At 42.6% G+C, this 16653-nt stretch overlaps 1 protein-coding gene across 2 annotated transcripts in view; it reads right to left on the reverse strand.

The window, feature by feature from the left end:
- The window catches only part of DNAJC15 (DnaJ heat shock protein family (Hsp40) member C15), a 53015-nt gene that overhangs the window by 21939 nt on the left and 14423 nt on the right, over positions 1 to 16653 (reverse strand). Inside the window, exons 1-3 of one of the 2 annotated variants that reach the window (XM_030565740.1) lie at positions 15609 to 15683; positions 13894 to 13945; positions 11488 to 11561 (exon numbers count right to left, since the gene is read on the reverse strand). In XM_030565740.1, coding sequence (XP_030421600.1) covers positions 11488 to 11561; positions 13894 to 13945; positions 15609 to 15647 — 165 coding nt within the window. In that variant the 5' untranslated portion in view covers positions 15648 to 15683. Of the gene's footprint in view, positions 1 to 11487; positions 11562 to 13893; positions 13946 to 15608; positions 15684 to 16653 lie in introns of those variants that run through there. The other variant, XM_030565733.1, reaches the window with a different exon arrangement.

Below are 16653 nucleotides of genomic sequence, written 5' to 3' on the forward strand. Positions count from 1 at the left end.
TGGGGAGTGGGGGGAGAGGTGGTGAAGGGATGGACAGAAAGGACAGGAAGACTTGGAATCACTTTTTTTTTTTTAACTATAGTAATTAAAATGTGTATTTTAGATAAGGGAGGTCTTTTGAAGGATTTATTTAAAAAACTGTGTGTGAAGATCCACACATTTAAGGCTAAAGATGATTGTGCATCTAAAACTCTACGCAAGCATTTTTTAGAAATGTGATTTTATAATCTTCACCAGCTCACTAATGAAATAATTTTTAAAGCAAATTTTAAATTAAGGTCCTGTAGACTGACATGTTCTGTGTAAATATTACATTAATGCACAACTGTTCTTGTCAGTAAAGTCAGAAACTGACAGTATAAAATTTTATTTGGGCATAAGCTTTCGTGGACATCTGATGAAATGGGTTCTAGTCCACAAAAGCTTATGCCCAAATAATTTGTTAGTCTTTGAGGTGACACAAGGACTCGTCCTTGTTTTTGCTGATACAGACTAACAGGACTACCACTCTGAAACCTGTCAGTATATACCTTGGGGTTGGCAAATGCCTGTTAAATGGCTTTATTACCCCTTGAATGTCTCTTTAACAGTTTCAATGTTGTGCTAATAGGTCTGGCAGGCTGGAGGTTTTTTCACTTTTAACTACTAGATTCCCTCCCAAGGAAGACTCACCAGGCTAAAGCAGCCATCTGTGGGAGCCTGCAGGAAGGGTCAAAACAGGGATAGGAAAACAAGAGGGTGGACACTAAGACCCAGTGGTGCCCCAAATTTTCAGGTGCCCTACGCAGCTGCCTATGTTGCCTATGCCTAAGGACGGCCCTGAGGTTACCCATGACTCTTCCTTCTTTTGCAATGCCTCAACACCCCCCACCCTATTTGCACACACACTTTTACTCTGCCAACCCCACAGTTGCTGAAATATACAAGCTCTTTACCTCCTTTTAACCACTCATTCACACTCAGCCACAGGATTCCATCTGACACTATTAAAGGACAAAAAAGGGAGAAATGGGGGGGGAGGAGGGAGTTGTCTGCCCCACCTGCCCTCTACCCTCTTCAAGCAATATATCCATATGCACATACTCACACTGGCTCTTGGCACTATAAGATTCAGGAGGTTCCAGATCCAAGTGTACACTCACCCATACAGCCAACTTTCCCAGAAAGAATACCACACGTATACAATTTAAGAATCACTTCATGGCCTTTTACAACTCCCTTACACTTACTCCCAGGATACCATCTCAACCTACACTTTCATGCAGCCATCATTAAATCATTGGAACCCGTTCCTATTCCACCTCACTACTCACAACTGCCATTTAATAAAAGCCCTGTGCCTTGCTCCTGACGTAACCTACACCATTCCACATAAAAGTGATGCATCCTGCAGGTACACATGTAGGTCTTCTCTTGCCTCACATGCTTCAGAAGGTGCAACACACAGATTTCCACATCTCACAAACACAGCCAATTTATCTAACTCTTTCATTGAACCCATTTATACTTTTGGCCTTTACATCAATCCCTGGCAACAAGTTCCACAGGTTAACTTGCATTATGTGAAGAACTTCCTTATTGTTTGTTTTAAGCCTGCTGCTATTAATTTCAGTAGGTGATCCCCCAGTTGTGTGTTATGTGAAGGGGTAAATAGCACTTCCCTATTACTTTCTCCATACCATTATGATTTTATAGACCTCTCTAATTCCCCTCTCCTACCCATCATCTCTTTTCCAAGCTGAACAGTCCCACTCTTTTTAATCTCTCCTCATATGGAAGCTGTTTCATAAGCTTAATTATTCTAAATTGCCCTTCTCTGTACCTTTTCCACTTCTAACACACTTCTACCTCGATATACTGCGACCTGATAAAACACGAATTCGGCTATAACGCGGTAAAGCAGTGCTCTGGGGGGGAAGGGGCTGAGCACTCCCGTGAATCAAATCAAGTTCAATATCACGCAGTTTCACCTATAACACGGTAAGATTTTTTGGCTCCCGAGGACAGCGTTATATGTATCGAGGTAGAGGTGTATATCTTTTTTGAGATGAGGTTTCCAGAACTGCAAGCAGTATGCAAGCTGTGGGCATACCATGGATTTATACAGGGGCATTATATTTTCTGTCTCATTTTCTATCTCTTTTCTATTTTGTGCAGTTCAGAGTACTATCCACCATCTATGCAAGTGAAAAAGTGAACTTAAATTCACAATTTCGGTACCCTAAAGACTTAGTGGCTGCCATGCATTACTTGGGTAAAACTGACCAGCAGAGACCACTCTGATCCACATCACAGCAATTGATTGATCACTAGTTCTGTGCAAACCCCATTAGAAACTGTTAGAAAAATAATTTTGTTGTTTCAGGGCTTATCTGGAACCCCAGTTCAAACAACCACAAAAAGGGGTGGGGATGGGGGGTCATTAACCCTACTCTGCACTCCCACAAAGCATAGCAAATTTCAAGAAAATCTATATAAGCACAAAGATTTTACAGTGCCTAGAAATGTCCTCTAAACGTCCTTTAAACTGGAAGGCTAGACAGACAATGGATGGAAAAGGCTCTGTGCCCATCCATCTGCAGCACAGGAGGCTCTGAAATGTGTGAAGTGGTCAATTCATCTCAATAAGGTGTTTTCAGCTGAATGAGAACACCTCATGGAGATTAATACAACCTGAAACAATAGCTCTGAGAACTAGGAGTACTTGTGGCACCATAGAGAAGATCCTGGCTGTCTCACAGATCCTGGCAGAGGCAGCCAGAAGGGCTCAGACACTCCCAGAGGGGCAAGGCTCCAGACCCCGGCTCACATGAGGAGGGCAGCGAGAGAGGCTCAGGACTCCCTAAAGGGGAAAAAGCCCCCCATATCTGGGTACATACATGGGAGGGAAGAATTCCTGCCTCTATTCTCCTCCAGTCCTCCTGCCATTCAACCCATTGTCCTCCTTCCCACTATCCCATCTCTCCTACCCTAATCCCCAAGCCTCCTTCCTCTACCACCAACCTCCATTTGTCCCCCTCTCCTTTCACCTCATTGCAGCTCGAAACCCCTCTCCTCCTTTCCTCCACTTCTCTGCCCCCTAATTACCCCTTCCCTCTCAGGTAGAATTGACATCTCTAAATTTTCCCCAAAGGCTTTGGGAGGTGCAGGGTGGTTTGTGGGCAATGGTAGAGCTGTGGCATGCATTAGTTGGGGGTGCACTGGCAGAGTGTGGAGTGCCACACTTCCCTCACCTCCGCCCTCAGCCTCTTCCCCTTCTCTATAACTCCTCCCTATTCATGCCCCTTCCAATAACCCTGTTCTCTTCACTGCAGCCCCAACCCCTCTCATCATATTCCCCTACTCCTCCACCCCTCAATACACCTCCCCTCCCATGAAGCATTCACATGTCCAATCTTCTTTCCTTAAATACTTTGATTACACAACCCACTCACCAAAATGAAACTACTACCCATGACTCAAATTGTAGCCAACCTCCAGCCACTCAATCCAAAACTCCTTTTGTCACTGGGGTAGGATGATAGAGGGGAGGGAAATGAGGAACTTATCCTTGGTTACGTTAATGGAAGGATGAATTCACAGCCATAATGAGGTCTGTGATCCATCTAGTCATCAATACTTCTCAGTGAAGCAGAACAAGGCAGCAGAAGGAAACTATTTTTTGGCGAGGACTGTAACTCAGGAACCCATGGGTCAAATGACTCTAAATTTGGATCACTAACCCTGCCCTGGCACCCTCACAAGGCACATCAAATTTCAAAGCAATCCAATTCACCATTCAGACTTCACAGCACTTATAAGAATTGAGCTTTAAAGCATGCAAAATGACAGGAATGGAAACCCACTAACTGTTTTTCTGTATTGGCACATTCACAGTGTAAAAATGATATAGTGAGTGCCTACACTACCTTGCGTAAATCTTGTCAGCTTGAAACCATTTTGACCCACATCACATCATAAAAAGTTTGATCTCTAGCTCTGAGAAAACAAAACAAACATGCAGAATTTTTCAGGGCTTCTCTCTCTGGAAATGACCCATGCTCAAATGACTCAGGGTATGGCTACACTTACAGTTGTACATCGCTAGGAGTTACAGCTGTCTTCGTACAGCTGTGCAGGGAAAGCGCTGCAGTGTGGCCACACTGACAGCTACCAGCGCTGCAGTGTGGCCACACTTGCAGCGCTGTTGGGAGCGGTGCATTATGGGCAGCTATCCCAGCGTTCAAGTGGCTGCAACGTGCTTTTCAAAAGAGGGGGGTGGGGTAAAGTGTGACAGAGCGTGGGGAAGACAGAGGGAGTGGATTTTTGGAGGTGACACTGTGTCAGCTCCCTGCCTTGCAAGTTCTAAGGACTGGAAGATACAGAGCACCAACCTGCAATCAATTTAAAAGTTTTGAGCCCTTCCCCCACCCCTCTTATTCACTAAATGCAAATTATGCACTCCTAAATAGCCTTCAGACCACATAAGCAGCTGCTCAACACAGACTCTCCCCTCCCCCTCTGCCGTGTGCTGTCCTTCCAAAGCAATTCCCCTGCCTGCCTCCGTTCAATCGAGCAAACAGGAGCTGTGTTTGTTTTTTAGATAAGCAGCTCGGGGGAGCTCGGAGTTCAGCCATTCTTCCGGTTTGTTGTGAGCAGGATACCTCCTAATACCCTGGAGGCCAATAACAGCGCTTTTGGTGGCCACACTTGATGAGCAGCGCTGCATCACCAGTGCTGCAATCGTTACACCCCAAGCAGACCAGGTGTACAGCCAGCGCTGCAGCCAGGGAGTTACAGCGCTGGATGTGCCTTGCAGGTGTGGACAGTTACTAAGTTGCAGCACTGTAAACCCACCACCAGCGCTGCAACTCTCCAGTGTAGCCAAGCCCTCAAAATTTGGCTCACTAACTCTACCATGCATCCTCCTGAAGTATGCCAAATTTCAAAGAAATCCAACTAAGCAAGTCGATTTTAGGGAACTTAGAAAGATCAACCATTAAAAAGATGTCATGATACAACCTACAGTGGCACTCTGGTACCAATGTAATACTGCACATATTGCAAATCCCAACATTAATTTCCTCTTCCCAGACTATTCAACATCTTTACTTTACACATTGCGTTAGAAGGGCTGACTTGAGTTATATGAACCACAGAAGATGCGATACCCCCATCTTATTCCTAGACTCTGACAGTCACATGATAGCCTGACTGAGTAGAATCCCAAACTCCGACTGGAAAGGAGAGAATTTTAAACTAACCATTGTAGCACCCCATGTTTGCTAAAGAGGCAATACATTCATTGTGGAATAGGGAATTTCCATGATTGTGTGTACAGAGGGCCATGGACATTCATTTTATCTTAGAATTACTATTGTTATAGCTCAGTCTTCATATGTATCAACAATTCTGGAAGGGAGTGCCATTAAAATACCTCTTTTTCATTTATTTCTTACTTTAAAAGTGACTGAAGTTATAATAATGGTAATATCTACCTCAGTAATGCAAACCAATGACTAATTAACGTTTCCCTCTTTTTGGTGATGACAGGCTCATGTCACCACAATTTGCAGAACAGTGTAAGCAGCACTAGTGACATCAGTGGCAAATGACACTTTGAAAAGCTACGTTAATTGGAAAAGACGTGTTTCTCTGGAAAAGCTGCATTACAGGAGATGGTAGGTGATGTAAACACTTAAATCTCCTAAAAATACCCAACAAAATGAAAAATAAAAATAAAAAAACAACAAAACCCCCAAATATTTCCTCTAATCCTTTCACTGAAATAAAATATTACAGTAGAAACCTGAATGCTGGACTTTAGTAGTATTTTCACTTATGTACATATACTTAACTACCTAAGTTACAGTTAAATGGGAAGTAGTGATTCAGAGTCAATTTCAATATATTTCAGTTACTAATCTTAATTAAAAGATTACCAGAATTGTTGACTACTCATGCTTTTTGCTTACAAAAAAAATAGGTGAGAAACACAACATAGGATTACAGGCATTTTAAATGACCACTTTAAATGACCACTCAGCATGGGTTCAGTTAGTGATCTGGAAGAAAATCAATATGTTGTTTACTCTATCTGTGAATGTAATTAACTAGGAATTGCTGCAAACATAAATAATTAGGATTTGGGTGAGGTCTCTGATTATACCAAACCTGAGGTGAACCATAGGGACCTATAGCCTATACCCATGGGTCCCAAAATTTCCATGTGTCCTGTTAGTCTCTCCTGTGATAACATTAACCATAGACAGCTATGCTACTATTAAATGTTTACTCCAGCAGCATGAGTAGAAGTAATGATTGCTGTGATAGTTACTAGTTGAGTAGTCAACACCGTCCAGAAAGCAATCTTATTGATTATGTTCTCTAGCTTTGAATCCCTCTTCACAAAAACTATACAGATAGAGCACAAAGGAGTTTGGGCAGCAAAGGATTCTGCAGGATCCTAGGGAAAGGGTATCCTAATATGCTCTCTCCTTCCACAGCTGGAAGATGGAAATATCAGTTTTGTTCTGCTTTGCCCACATCTTCTGAGTCAGAGGCAGAAAATAATTAAATTGATACATTCTGGGAAAACATATCCCAACACAGATACTCAAAGAAGATACTTGTAAAACAGAAATGCCAAAAAATGTTGGTTGACTGTTGGACATTTTTTAATACACACACTGGACCATAAATTTACAACGCACTTTCCAGAAAAACAAAGATATTGTTCCTGTCCTGGCAAACAAAATCTAAATAAGACACACAGAGGAAATAATAGCAAACAAGGAAGAGAACAGAGGGATGAAGATTATAACAAACAAACACTGAACATGTGAAAGATGCTGAGTATGATGCTTGAAATTTTTAAGTTTGCAAACAGAGTAGGACAAGTCAGAAGAAAGAAACTGCACTGGAGACCATCCTTGCAAAGCTAGCCAAAAGAAAGATTTAAAGAAGGAATTTGAAGGGAGGAAAAAAAGTTACTCACCTTCTTGTAACTGTTGTTCTTCAAGACGTGTTATTTACATTCATTCCAAATGGGTGTGCATGCGCCGTGTGCATGGTTGCCGAAAATTATTCGCCCAGTAGCTCCCGTCGGGTCGGCTGTGGAGCCCCCTAGAGTGGCACCTTCATGGTGCTCAATTTATGACCCTGCCTCAATTTATGACCTCCCCAGTTCCTTCTTGCTGGCTACTCCAACAGAGGGGTAGGAGGATGGGTATTGGAAAGGACATCAACAACACATCTCGAAGAACAAGTTACAAGAAGGTGAGTAATCATTTTTTCTTCTTCGAGTGCTTGTTCACGTCAATTCCAATCGGGTGACTTCCAAGCTTTACCCCAGAGGTGGGGTCGGAGTTAAGGAATCACTGATTAGAGCATCGTTGTGCTGAAAGCTGCATCATCTCTAGAGTGCTGTGTGATGGCACAGTGAGAAGTGAACGTATGCACCAAGGATCAAGTAGCTGCCCTGCAGATTTCTTGAATCAGTACCTGGGCCAGGAGTACACAGCTGATGAAGCCTGTGCCCTTGTGGAGTGAGCCTTAAGAGGTGGGGCTGGGACCTTTTCCAGCTCATAACATGTACGGATACAGGCTGTGATCCAGGAAGATAATCTTTGAGATGAGACCGGAAGTCCTTTCACGTGGTCTGCCACAGCCACAAAAGCTGGTTCGACCTCCTGAACGGCTTTGTGCACTTGATATAGAATGCTAACATGGCAAAGAGGTCCCGTGCAGCCTCAAAGGTGTTCAGAATAGATGGTAGCCCCAACTCCTCCACCATATGAACTGGAAAGTCCAACGGCCCCAGGCTCAATGCTACTCCTTGCGGGTCTGAAGTTCCCGGTGCCAACTCCAAGGGTCTTGGGGCCAGCTGTCCCTCTCTGAGACGTGCCCCATTGACCAAGACTGCAGAGCAGGGTCTCACAGGACATCCGTCTCTATCCTGCTTGGCATGCCTCTTCTGCAGTGCTGGAGAGTGGGACCGGGGGGCGCTTGCACTTTGTTTAAGTTTGTTAGCATATGTATTTGCTGTTACACTGGTCAGGAGTCCTCAAGAGGGGAGAAGTGGGGGCGACGGAAGGTGTTTAAACAATGTTTTGGATTCTGTTTCTCCCCATTGGTCTGAATTATCCATGACATCCATACTGCATCGCATCAAGTTCAAATCATTAGAGGAATGTCTCTGCTTGCACTGACCAGAGGACATTTGGATTCTGATGTCAGCCCAGTTCTGCAGCCTGATGGGAATTAGGTGTTGTCCTCAGTGTACCTAGAATTCTTCTTTGTAGCCAAACTAGTCTAACATGCATTTTGTTAACTGGAACTGGAGCAGCAAAACAAAGAAAACAAATGCCTCATTTTCCAACTTTGTAGGTCAGAGAACTATAAGTGAAGATTATATTGCTGGACACTGACAGCCTTAAATCAGTCAAGAGCCTGCCAAAAACTTCGCTGAAAATATGTTCCTCATCTTAGCAACAGAGCTAAGACTTATCCTACATCTGCCCACCTTTATTCAAAGAAGTGCCTTCTGATCTGACACCTCAGGCATTGTCAGTTTTATCCAGAACAATTTACAAAATTGGAACCTAATCCTGTAAACCCTTAATCATTTGATCCATCCCACTGAAGGCAATGGAACTATCTGCATTACTATGGAGCACGTTTGTGAGATCTAAGATTTTCAGGAGTTTGTTACTATAAAGAAAGTTGAATCTCCCATTGAAATACAATGTTTGGGTACAATACCATAAATGCAGTTTAGGATACAGTTCTACTTAAAATTTCTCTTAATAAGTCATACATATGCTGAAATGGCTCCTCATCCAATTCCACATTCCATATAAACAGACTGAAATACTACATATTTTGGGGCAAAGTGAGTAGTTAAGCATGTTGATGTTTGTATATATAAAGGGGGGTGTTGGAGGGCACGGGAAGAGCATGGGGGCCCCAGGGTGGTGGGGGGGAGGAGTCACATGGGAGGTCAAGTGCCCCTCCTTGTGTACCTCCCATGAGTGCAGTACCAGCAAGAAATGATTTTTACTTGCACCACTGCCTGTTGGCATGGGCTTGTTGCAGGACTTGCAGGGTTTGAACCTCAGGGATCGAGACATACCCCAAGGTCCCCAAGGGGAAAGGTCAGGGTGGAGGGGGAACCCCCTACTCCTAACAGAAACTACTACTAACTAATCAAATTAGAACAGTGGTTCCCAAACTGGGGTTCTCGGGAAAAAATTCCCTAATGGTGGACAGAACTGTCCCTAGGGACCCTGGGCAGCCTGGGGCCAGCAGCCCAGAGCCCCTGGACCTCCAAGAGCTAAGCAGGTCAAAGCAAGCATATCTATCACACTGAGGAGAGTTAAACTTCAAGACTCCTTATAAGAAATGGAAAGGGAGGTGAATATATTTTGTTGTTTTTTAAAATTAAATGGGCAGCTAAGCTTTGTTGTAAAGTGCGTTGTTCGCCTGGACTGCTCAAGACTTGAATGCCTGTGTAGGAGGAACTCTTTGAGTTGGCTTCTTAAATACCTTCATGTTGTTTTACATCGGATACTCCTTGATGAAACATAGGAGCCGTGTCTTATAACAGGCTTATTCAAAGTGATACAAGCTACGAAAGTGAGATCTTGGAAGAGTGTTACCATTTTCATAGTGTAATAATACTGTAATGATAAATAATAATTAATAATAAAGTGTGTAATAAACATGTCATAAAAACAATTTTTATATTTCCAAGATCACCGCTTTTATAATTTATACTCGGGTAAAGGAGAAAATCCCTGGAAATATTCATTTTTAGGAGGGGGTTCACGAGATGACATTTTAGTGAAAGGGGTTCACAGGTTGTTAATGTTTGGGAACCACTGAGCTAGAACAACTATATACTACTGAGATAAACTACACTAGAAAGCTAGGGGAAGCGAGGAGAACTTGCAAGCAAGCCACTTGCAGTTCCGAAAACTGTCACAGGCGGTAAGACAGAACTGAGGAGGAAGCAGATCGGTGAGGTCATATATTGAGCGCCAAGAAGGCACCACTCCAGAGGGCTCCACAGCCAACCCAATGGGAGCTGCTGTAGGGGGGAACATTTCCAGCAACTGTGCATGCAACGCACGCACACCTGATTGGAATCCCCATCAACAAACGCTCGAAGAAGAGGAGTACATTATTCTAGACAGAAGGGTAGTTAAGCTGGAGGAGCGGGGGGGAACTTTGACTTAAGTGCATTTTTTAGACCTAGAGCAAGAAAGAGTTCACCCATCAGCTGGACTCAGCCAGTGTACGGATTCTGAAGTCAGCCCTATTCTTTGTACATTCACTTACACATATGGCAGCGCATCCCAAATTCCAGTGTACCCGAACAGTAAGAATTTATTTTACAATGGTACCCACAAAAGTTAAGATTCCACAATTTTGTTTTTTCTCTTAAGCTCCATGCTTTATCCACCTTTGCTCCCCATCTACATTGCTATAGAAGTGGCATTATCATGGCACCATGTGTGAAAAATTGGTCACTAGCTGTTTGCTTTTGTGTTCATTTAAATTCTACAACCTACTACTCTGCTTGGGAGGGTGAAGAGATCCTGTTGCCCTTGATCTCACCACAGAGGGGATGTGGTGCTGATTAAGGTTTGCTTTTACTTGAATATCCATATACTTTGCACTAAATATTAAACCTCAGCATGCCCCCTACAGGGAGAGCATTCCACACTGCGAAGAATACAGAACTGTCCATATCCTGAGGCCTCTGAAGGGATTCACTGAAACAAATATCCCCCTTAGTGGGACTTTGCTTCCTCAGAGAGGAATGGGAGAAACTTTTGTTAGCCCAGATTCCAGGAGAGGACACAGTCACTGAAGCCAAGAGTAGATACTAAGGAGCGTGCACAGCAAAGATTCCACTGATGCACATACCATTTTGTGGAACACAGGATGAAGGAGAAGAGGCAATCTGGTTAAAAATTCAGGTAGCTGTTAGCTCGGACACAATGGATAAAAGCACAACCGATCTGTCAGAGAGAAAACAGGCTTCAATTCTTTTTCATGTTACCGTGAAAAACCTCCCCAGCAATTTGTTTATGTTTTAATAAGCCATGTCTGAAAGAAAAGTGATTAGAGATTTTTATTTTCCATCATTTATAGTGATATCTTAGATCATGGGTAGTCATTTGGATCTTTCTAGAAGTTTGCTATAGTTAAATGGGCCATGATTACATTCCTTACACACTCTCTGGCAAACAATTTTGAGACTAGGAAAATCATATTAGGGAACTAGACTCATACGCTATATTGCACCAACATCTTTTGAGAAAAATTCATCTGGAAGCATTTAAAACTACACTGAACAAAGCACTGGAGCATGTAGCGTTGAGAATAATCTTGCACTGGAAAACCTAACTAGACATCTTAAAATGTTTCTCTTCAATTTTAAATCATGTTTGTGATTTTAAATATAATTTTAAATTATTTATGGTAAAAACCTCAACTTACAGCGGTTGCAATCTTCTTTGCTGTTTCTGTGAATACTTGTTCCAGTGGTTTCCAGACCTGGAAAGCATAGCGACCTGAAAAACAATTAATTAATAATAATAATAAAAAAATCAAACTTAACATCTGTGAAGGTTTCTTTTTTAAGTGTACCTGTGCAAACACTTCTTTTGCAAGTATAATACCAGTACAGGACTTTTGGTCTAAAAATCAAAGCCATCTCCATTTTTAATCTATTCATGGCATTTGTTTGCTGGCAAGCACTGTTGCACTTTACAGCTTTTCAAGATGTTCCCTGAGCAGTCAGTTTTGTAGTCAGGCCCAGAACAGTTCTCTGATGAGTTTGCAATAGGTTGCATTTTTCAATCTTTATGTTAAGAAGAGGGAGAAGTTTGATTTTTATCTACAAAGAAAGTAATGAATTGCAAGATTCACATTTGTTCCCCAGGCCAATACATTCAGATATGTTTGGCTAGGATAAACTGAGATATTTGGCTTGTAAATTGTAGGAAATACTGCAATTAGCAATTATAGCTTGTATTTGTAATGTAATTCACCAAAATAAGTACAGCTCAAAGTTGTTTCCAAATTTACTCCTTACAGTGTTCATACAACTTTGCACCAATATCACACTGAATGGTAATTCTTTGCATTCTTTTTTTATTTAGTGAAAAATGGAGTCTTTTTTGATCCAGCACCATTAAAGACCCAACATAGCCATGACCCCTCTAAATACAAAAAACATACTGGATGGAGCTCTGTTCATCAGTCAGTAAATTCTACTCCATTTTGAGAAAGAATGGAGTAGGTCTACTAAGTTCAATATAAAAATTGCATCAGAGCCATGGTAGGAATGATCAGTTTTTTTGATTGTTTGTCGTTTTGTTGTTATTTTTTGCTTACTATATACAGGAAAATTTAGTCATCATTATGCAATTTTATTTATTTTTTTAAAATAAGATAATGCTTTAGCCAGATAGCATTTTGCGTTCACTCTTAACGATCAAGATGTCTACATAGGTCACTTCAATCATGCAAGTCTGTGCTTAGGTTTACAAAGAAATCAAGTTAATATGGTATGGTTTGGTTTGATTTGATTACCTGAAGTGAACAGAAATCAATTTGTATATTTCAAGGCCAGAAGAAACCCCTGATCCTACCACATAACATGGGCCACAGAATTTCAACCTGTAATTCCTGAATTAAACTCAATAATTTGTGGTTGAACTAGAATCTCTCTTTCAAATTAACATATCTTGATTTAAAGAGATGGAGAATCTACCACTTCCCTGGGTAAATTGTTCCCTAAGTTCCCTCTAAGCTACACGTCCACACAGCTGCCTATTAAGCCCCACGCAGGGGCTCAAGGCTGTGCTGGGGAGAGATGCCTCTCCCCTAGTGTGGACCTGCCCCGGCAGGGAGAGATGCCCCTCCCCGCCGGCTCCAGTGCGGACCTGCCCGGGACTTGCCACAGCCAGGGAAGAGGTGCCCCTCCCTCAGCCCAGCCCAGCCCCACTGGAGCTGCCATGACGGGGAGAGGCGCCTCTCCCCCAGCCCTGAGCTGCTGCGGTGAGAGATGGCTGGTGGGAGTTCTCTCTTCCCACTGCAGCCCTGGGGCAGCCTGCACCCCAAACCCTGCATCTCTGGCCCCACCCAAAAGTCTGCACCCCAACCCTCTGTCACAGCCTTGAGCCCCCTCCCACATTCCAAACCCCTCATCCCCGACCCCACTCCCCAGCTCGCATCCCAGCCACAAACCTCATTCCTCCCCACCACATCCCAACCCTCCGTCCCAGCCTGGAGCCCCCTCCCACACTCCAAACCCTTTGGCCCTACCCCCATCACATAAATTTTGTTATGTGCACCAATATGAAGGTGATTTGTCACACATCACCTCCATATTGGTACACATAATAAAATTCATTCTGCACATGGATGTAAAAAATTAGTGGGAACACTGGTGGTTCCTATGGTTAATTACCTTCACTGCTAAAACTTGTTAGAAAAATTCAAAGTGGGAAAAAGGCGCATCACCTCTCTGTCACTGTATCTTGTTATGCCTTTGTAAACTAGATTAAAGAGCACTCTATTATCTTGTATCTTCCTTCTGTGTAGGTACTTGTAGACTGATGAAGTCACCTCTTATTCTCTTTGATGGCTAAACACATTCAATTTCATTAGGTCAGGGTTTCCAGACATCAAACCATTCTGGTAGCTCTTTTCGGAGCCTTTCCAATTTTTCTACATCTTTCTTCAAGGGTGGACACTAAGACAGGACACAATACTCCAGTAATGGGCTCACGAGTGGCATATGGAACCTCCCTACTCCAACTTCTTATGCTCCTGCTTATATACCGCATTAACCCATCATCATGCTGGGACCGCATGTTCAGATGGCTGTTCAGTTACCTGCAAATGCAACAGCTGCAACACCCAGGCCAACTGCCATCATAGTTCTGGCCTATAACAAAAAAATTGAGTCAGTATAAAATTTAAGTTCTGATTTTAAATAAATTGCAAATCTGTTGCAACAGCGAGCATTTCTAAAGTCTGAACGTGCATACCATTTGGTCTACTTCTGTAAACCCTTTAGCGAATCTTCTAATAAGGTTTAATATTTTATTATTTTCTTATAAAAGGAAATGACAACCTTTTCTCCATGTATTTTAACTTTGGAATGCAGCAATATTTGCAGTGTGTAAAAATGTAATAAAATCTTGGATACGTTTTAATGCATGAAATTAGAAACAAACACTGGAAAATGAAATAGCTTTCATTGTTCTGTGGCATTACTTAACCTCTGACAAAACTTCATGTTTAGCTTAAAACTGACTCTTACTAGCATGTCACAATTATGTGATTTGCTAAAACATTTTCACAAGAGATAAAATAAAATGACACGCAAAACCATTTGGCTACAGTTACTTGAAATAATTCACAGAGTAAAACTCCAATTTAGTTTAAAAGAACAAAGATAACAGAAAACTTAATAACATTAACTAGAAAATCTGGGTGGTTGGATTGTGATTACAAATGGAAAAAGTTTGCATTAGGTCTTTGCACAGGAATCTCATCATGACAGAATTGCTGGGGTTAGGAAAGGGAGTATTAACTCAGATACAGTCCCTAGACCAGGGATCAGCAACCTCTGGCATGTGGCTTGCCAGGATAAGCACACTGGCGGGCTGGGCCGGTTTGTTTACCTGCCGGGTCCACAGGTTCGGCCAACTGCGGCTCCCACTGGCCGCGATTCACCATCCCAGGCCAATGGGCGCTGAGGGAAGCAGCAAGGGCAGAGGGATCTGCTGGCTGCCGCTTCCCACCGCCCCCGTTGGCCTAGAGTGGCCAACTACAGCCAGTGGGAGCCATGATCGGCCAAACCTGCGGACGCGGCAGGTAAACAAACTGAACTAGCCTGTCAGGGTGCTTACCTTGGCATATGACCCGCCAGAGGTTGCTGATCCCGGCCCTAGACTTACAGAGTAATAACTGGGAGAACTCCCAACCTTTGATGCTAATTCCCCAGTGCAATCAGCATCAGCTACAGCTGGTAAAATAGGGTCTACAGGGATACGTCTACACTGCAGCTGGGAGCCTCTCAGCCTGAACAAACACATGCTATCTGTGCTTCAGCTAGCGGATTCAAAAAACAACATGAATGTTGTAGCATGGGAGATGGTGTGACCTAGCTTCTCAAGTACAAGACTGATCCAACCACCCTGGGTCTGTACTTTGGTGGCTAGCCCATGCCGCCATGTGCATGCTGCTCTTTTTAGCACACTAGCTTGAACAGAGCTAGTGTGTTAGTCTATCCAGCCTGGGAGATCTACAACGCAGCTGGGAGTGTAATACTGCCTAGGGCTTTCCAGGTCCTCTGTCGCTCATACTTAGACAGACCCCATCAAGGCAAAAAGTTCTGGAAGCTCTTGTTTTCCCTCCCACTACCTCCACATGGGGCACAGCAGCTGAGAGAAAGCTCGTGGAGGTGTATTTTTGAAACTCCGATGTTCTTCCCCAAAGCAGCTACCTTTGTCTTCCTGCTTCAAAGGGAGCCCTTGACTTGTCCTCCTAGCTCCTATTCCTCCTGGCAAGCATCAGCCTGCAGTATTTGTTTTGTTTCATACCTTGAGACCCCATTCCTTCTGACTCCCCAGGCAAGTCATTAGAGATTTGAAACTTTTGGAGACAGACGGGATTTTTTTTTTCCTGTGGAAACATCAGAATTGGTGGGATTGGGTAGGGGGGGCGGAATCATAGAAACCGCTATACCAAGTCAGTGGTCCATCTATTACAGTATCAGTCTTTGACAATGGCCAGTAACGGATGCTTCAGAGAAAGGTGTATTAAACTTCATAGACAAATATTCAATAACTGCCAACGAGAGGCTTCTTCCTAGCCTCTCTATCAATTAGTCATTGGATTCTGCTTGAAGCATGGGATTTATATCGGTCTTAAAAGAGGTTTTCTTCCTATATTTTATTTAGTTTTTCTGTAACTGTCAACATTCTCATTATCAATTTAAATATCTAATCCTACTTTGAATGTAATTAGGATCTTGGTCTCAATGTTTAGCATAAAGTTTCACATGTTAATTATGTAAAAAAAGTTTATAATCAGTTTTACAGTTGTTGCTACTTAGTGTCATGAAATTTCCCCTTGTACTATGGAGAAGGGTAAACAGGAGCACCCAATTTACTTTCACTATACCATTTATTATTTTTATATTCCCTCTTATTTATCTCCTCTCTAAATGTAACAGACACAATCTTTTCAACCATGTGTCACACGGAAGTCTAGTCAGGCCTTTAATCACTTCACACCTGTTTTTGAACCTCTTCTATTTTCTGCTCTTTTGAGATAGGTGTCCAGAATTTGACACAGTATTTCAGGAGAAGGCATCATATTGATACATAATTGCATTATACTATTTTTAGTATACTTTTTGTTTGTTTTGTTTTGCTGTGTACTAAGTAAAGACTTTCATTGAATGTCCAAGTAACAGCTACATCTTTTTTTCAGTTAAGAGCCCAGCAACATGTGAGAGTAGTTCTCTTTATTCCATCCAAAGTTTATTTTGTATTTGTCAAAATAAAATTTCACCTGCCATTGCTCTGGACACTGGCCTAACTTTGTTAGGTCCCTCTGAAATTCCTCACAGTTTTATTTATT

Source organism: Gopherus evgoodei, chromosome 1, assembly GCF_007399415.2.
Source record: "Gopherus evgoodei ecotype Sinaloan lineage chromosome 1, rGopEvg1_v1.p, whole genome shotgun sequence".
In the NCBI taxonomy this organism is placed as follows: domain Eukaryota; kingdom Metazoa; phylum Chordata; order Testudines; family Testudinidae; genus Gopherus; species Gopherus evgoodei.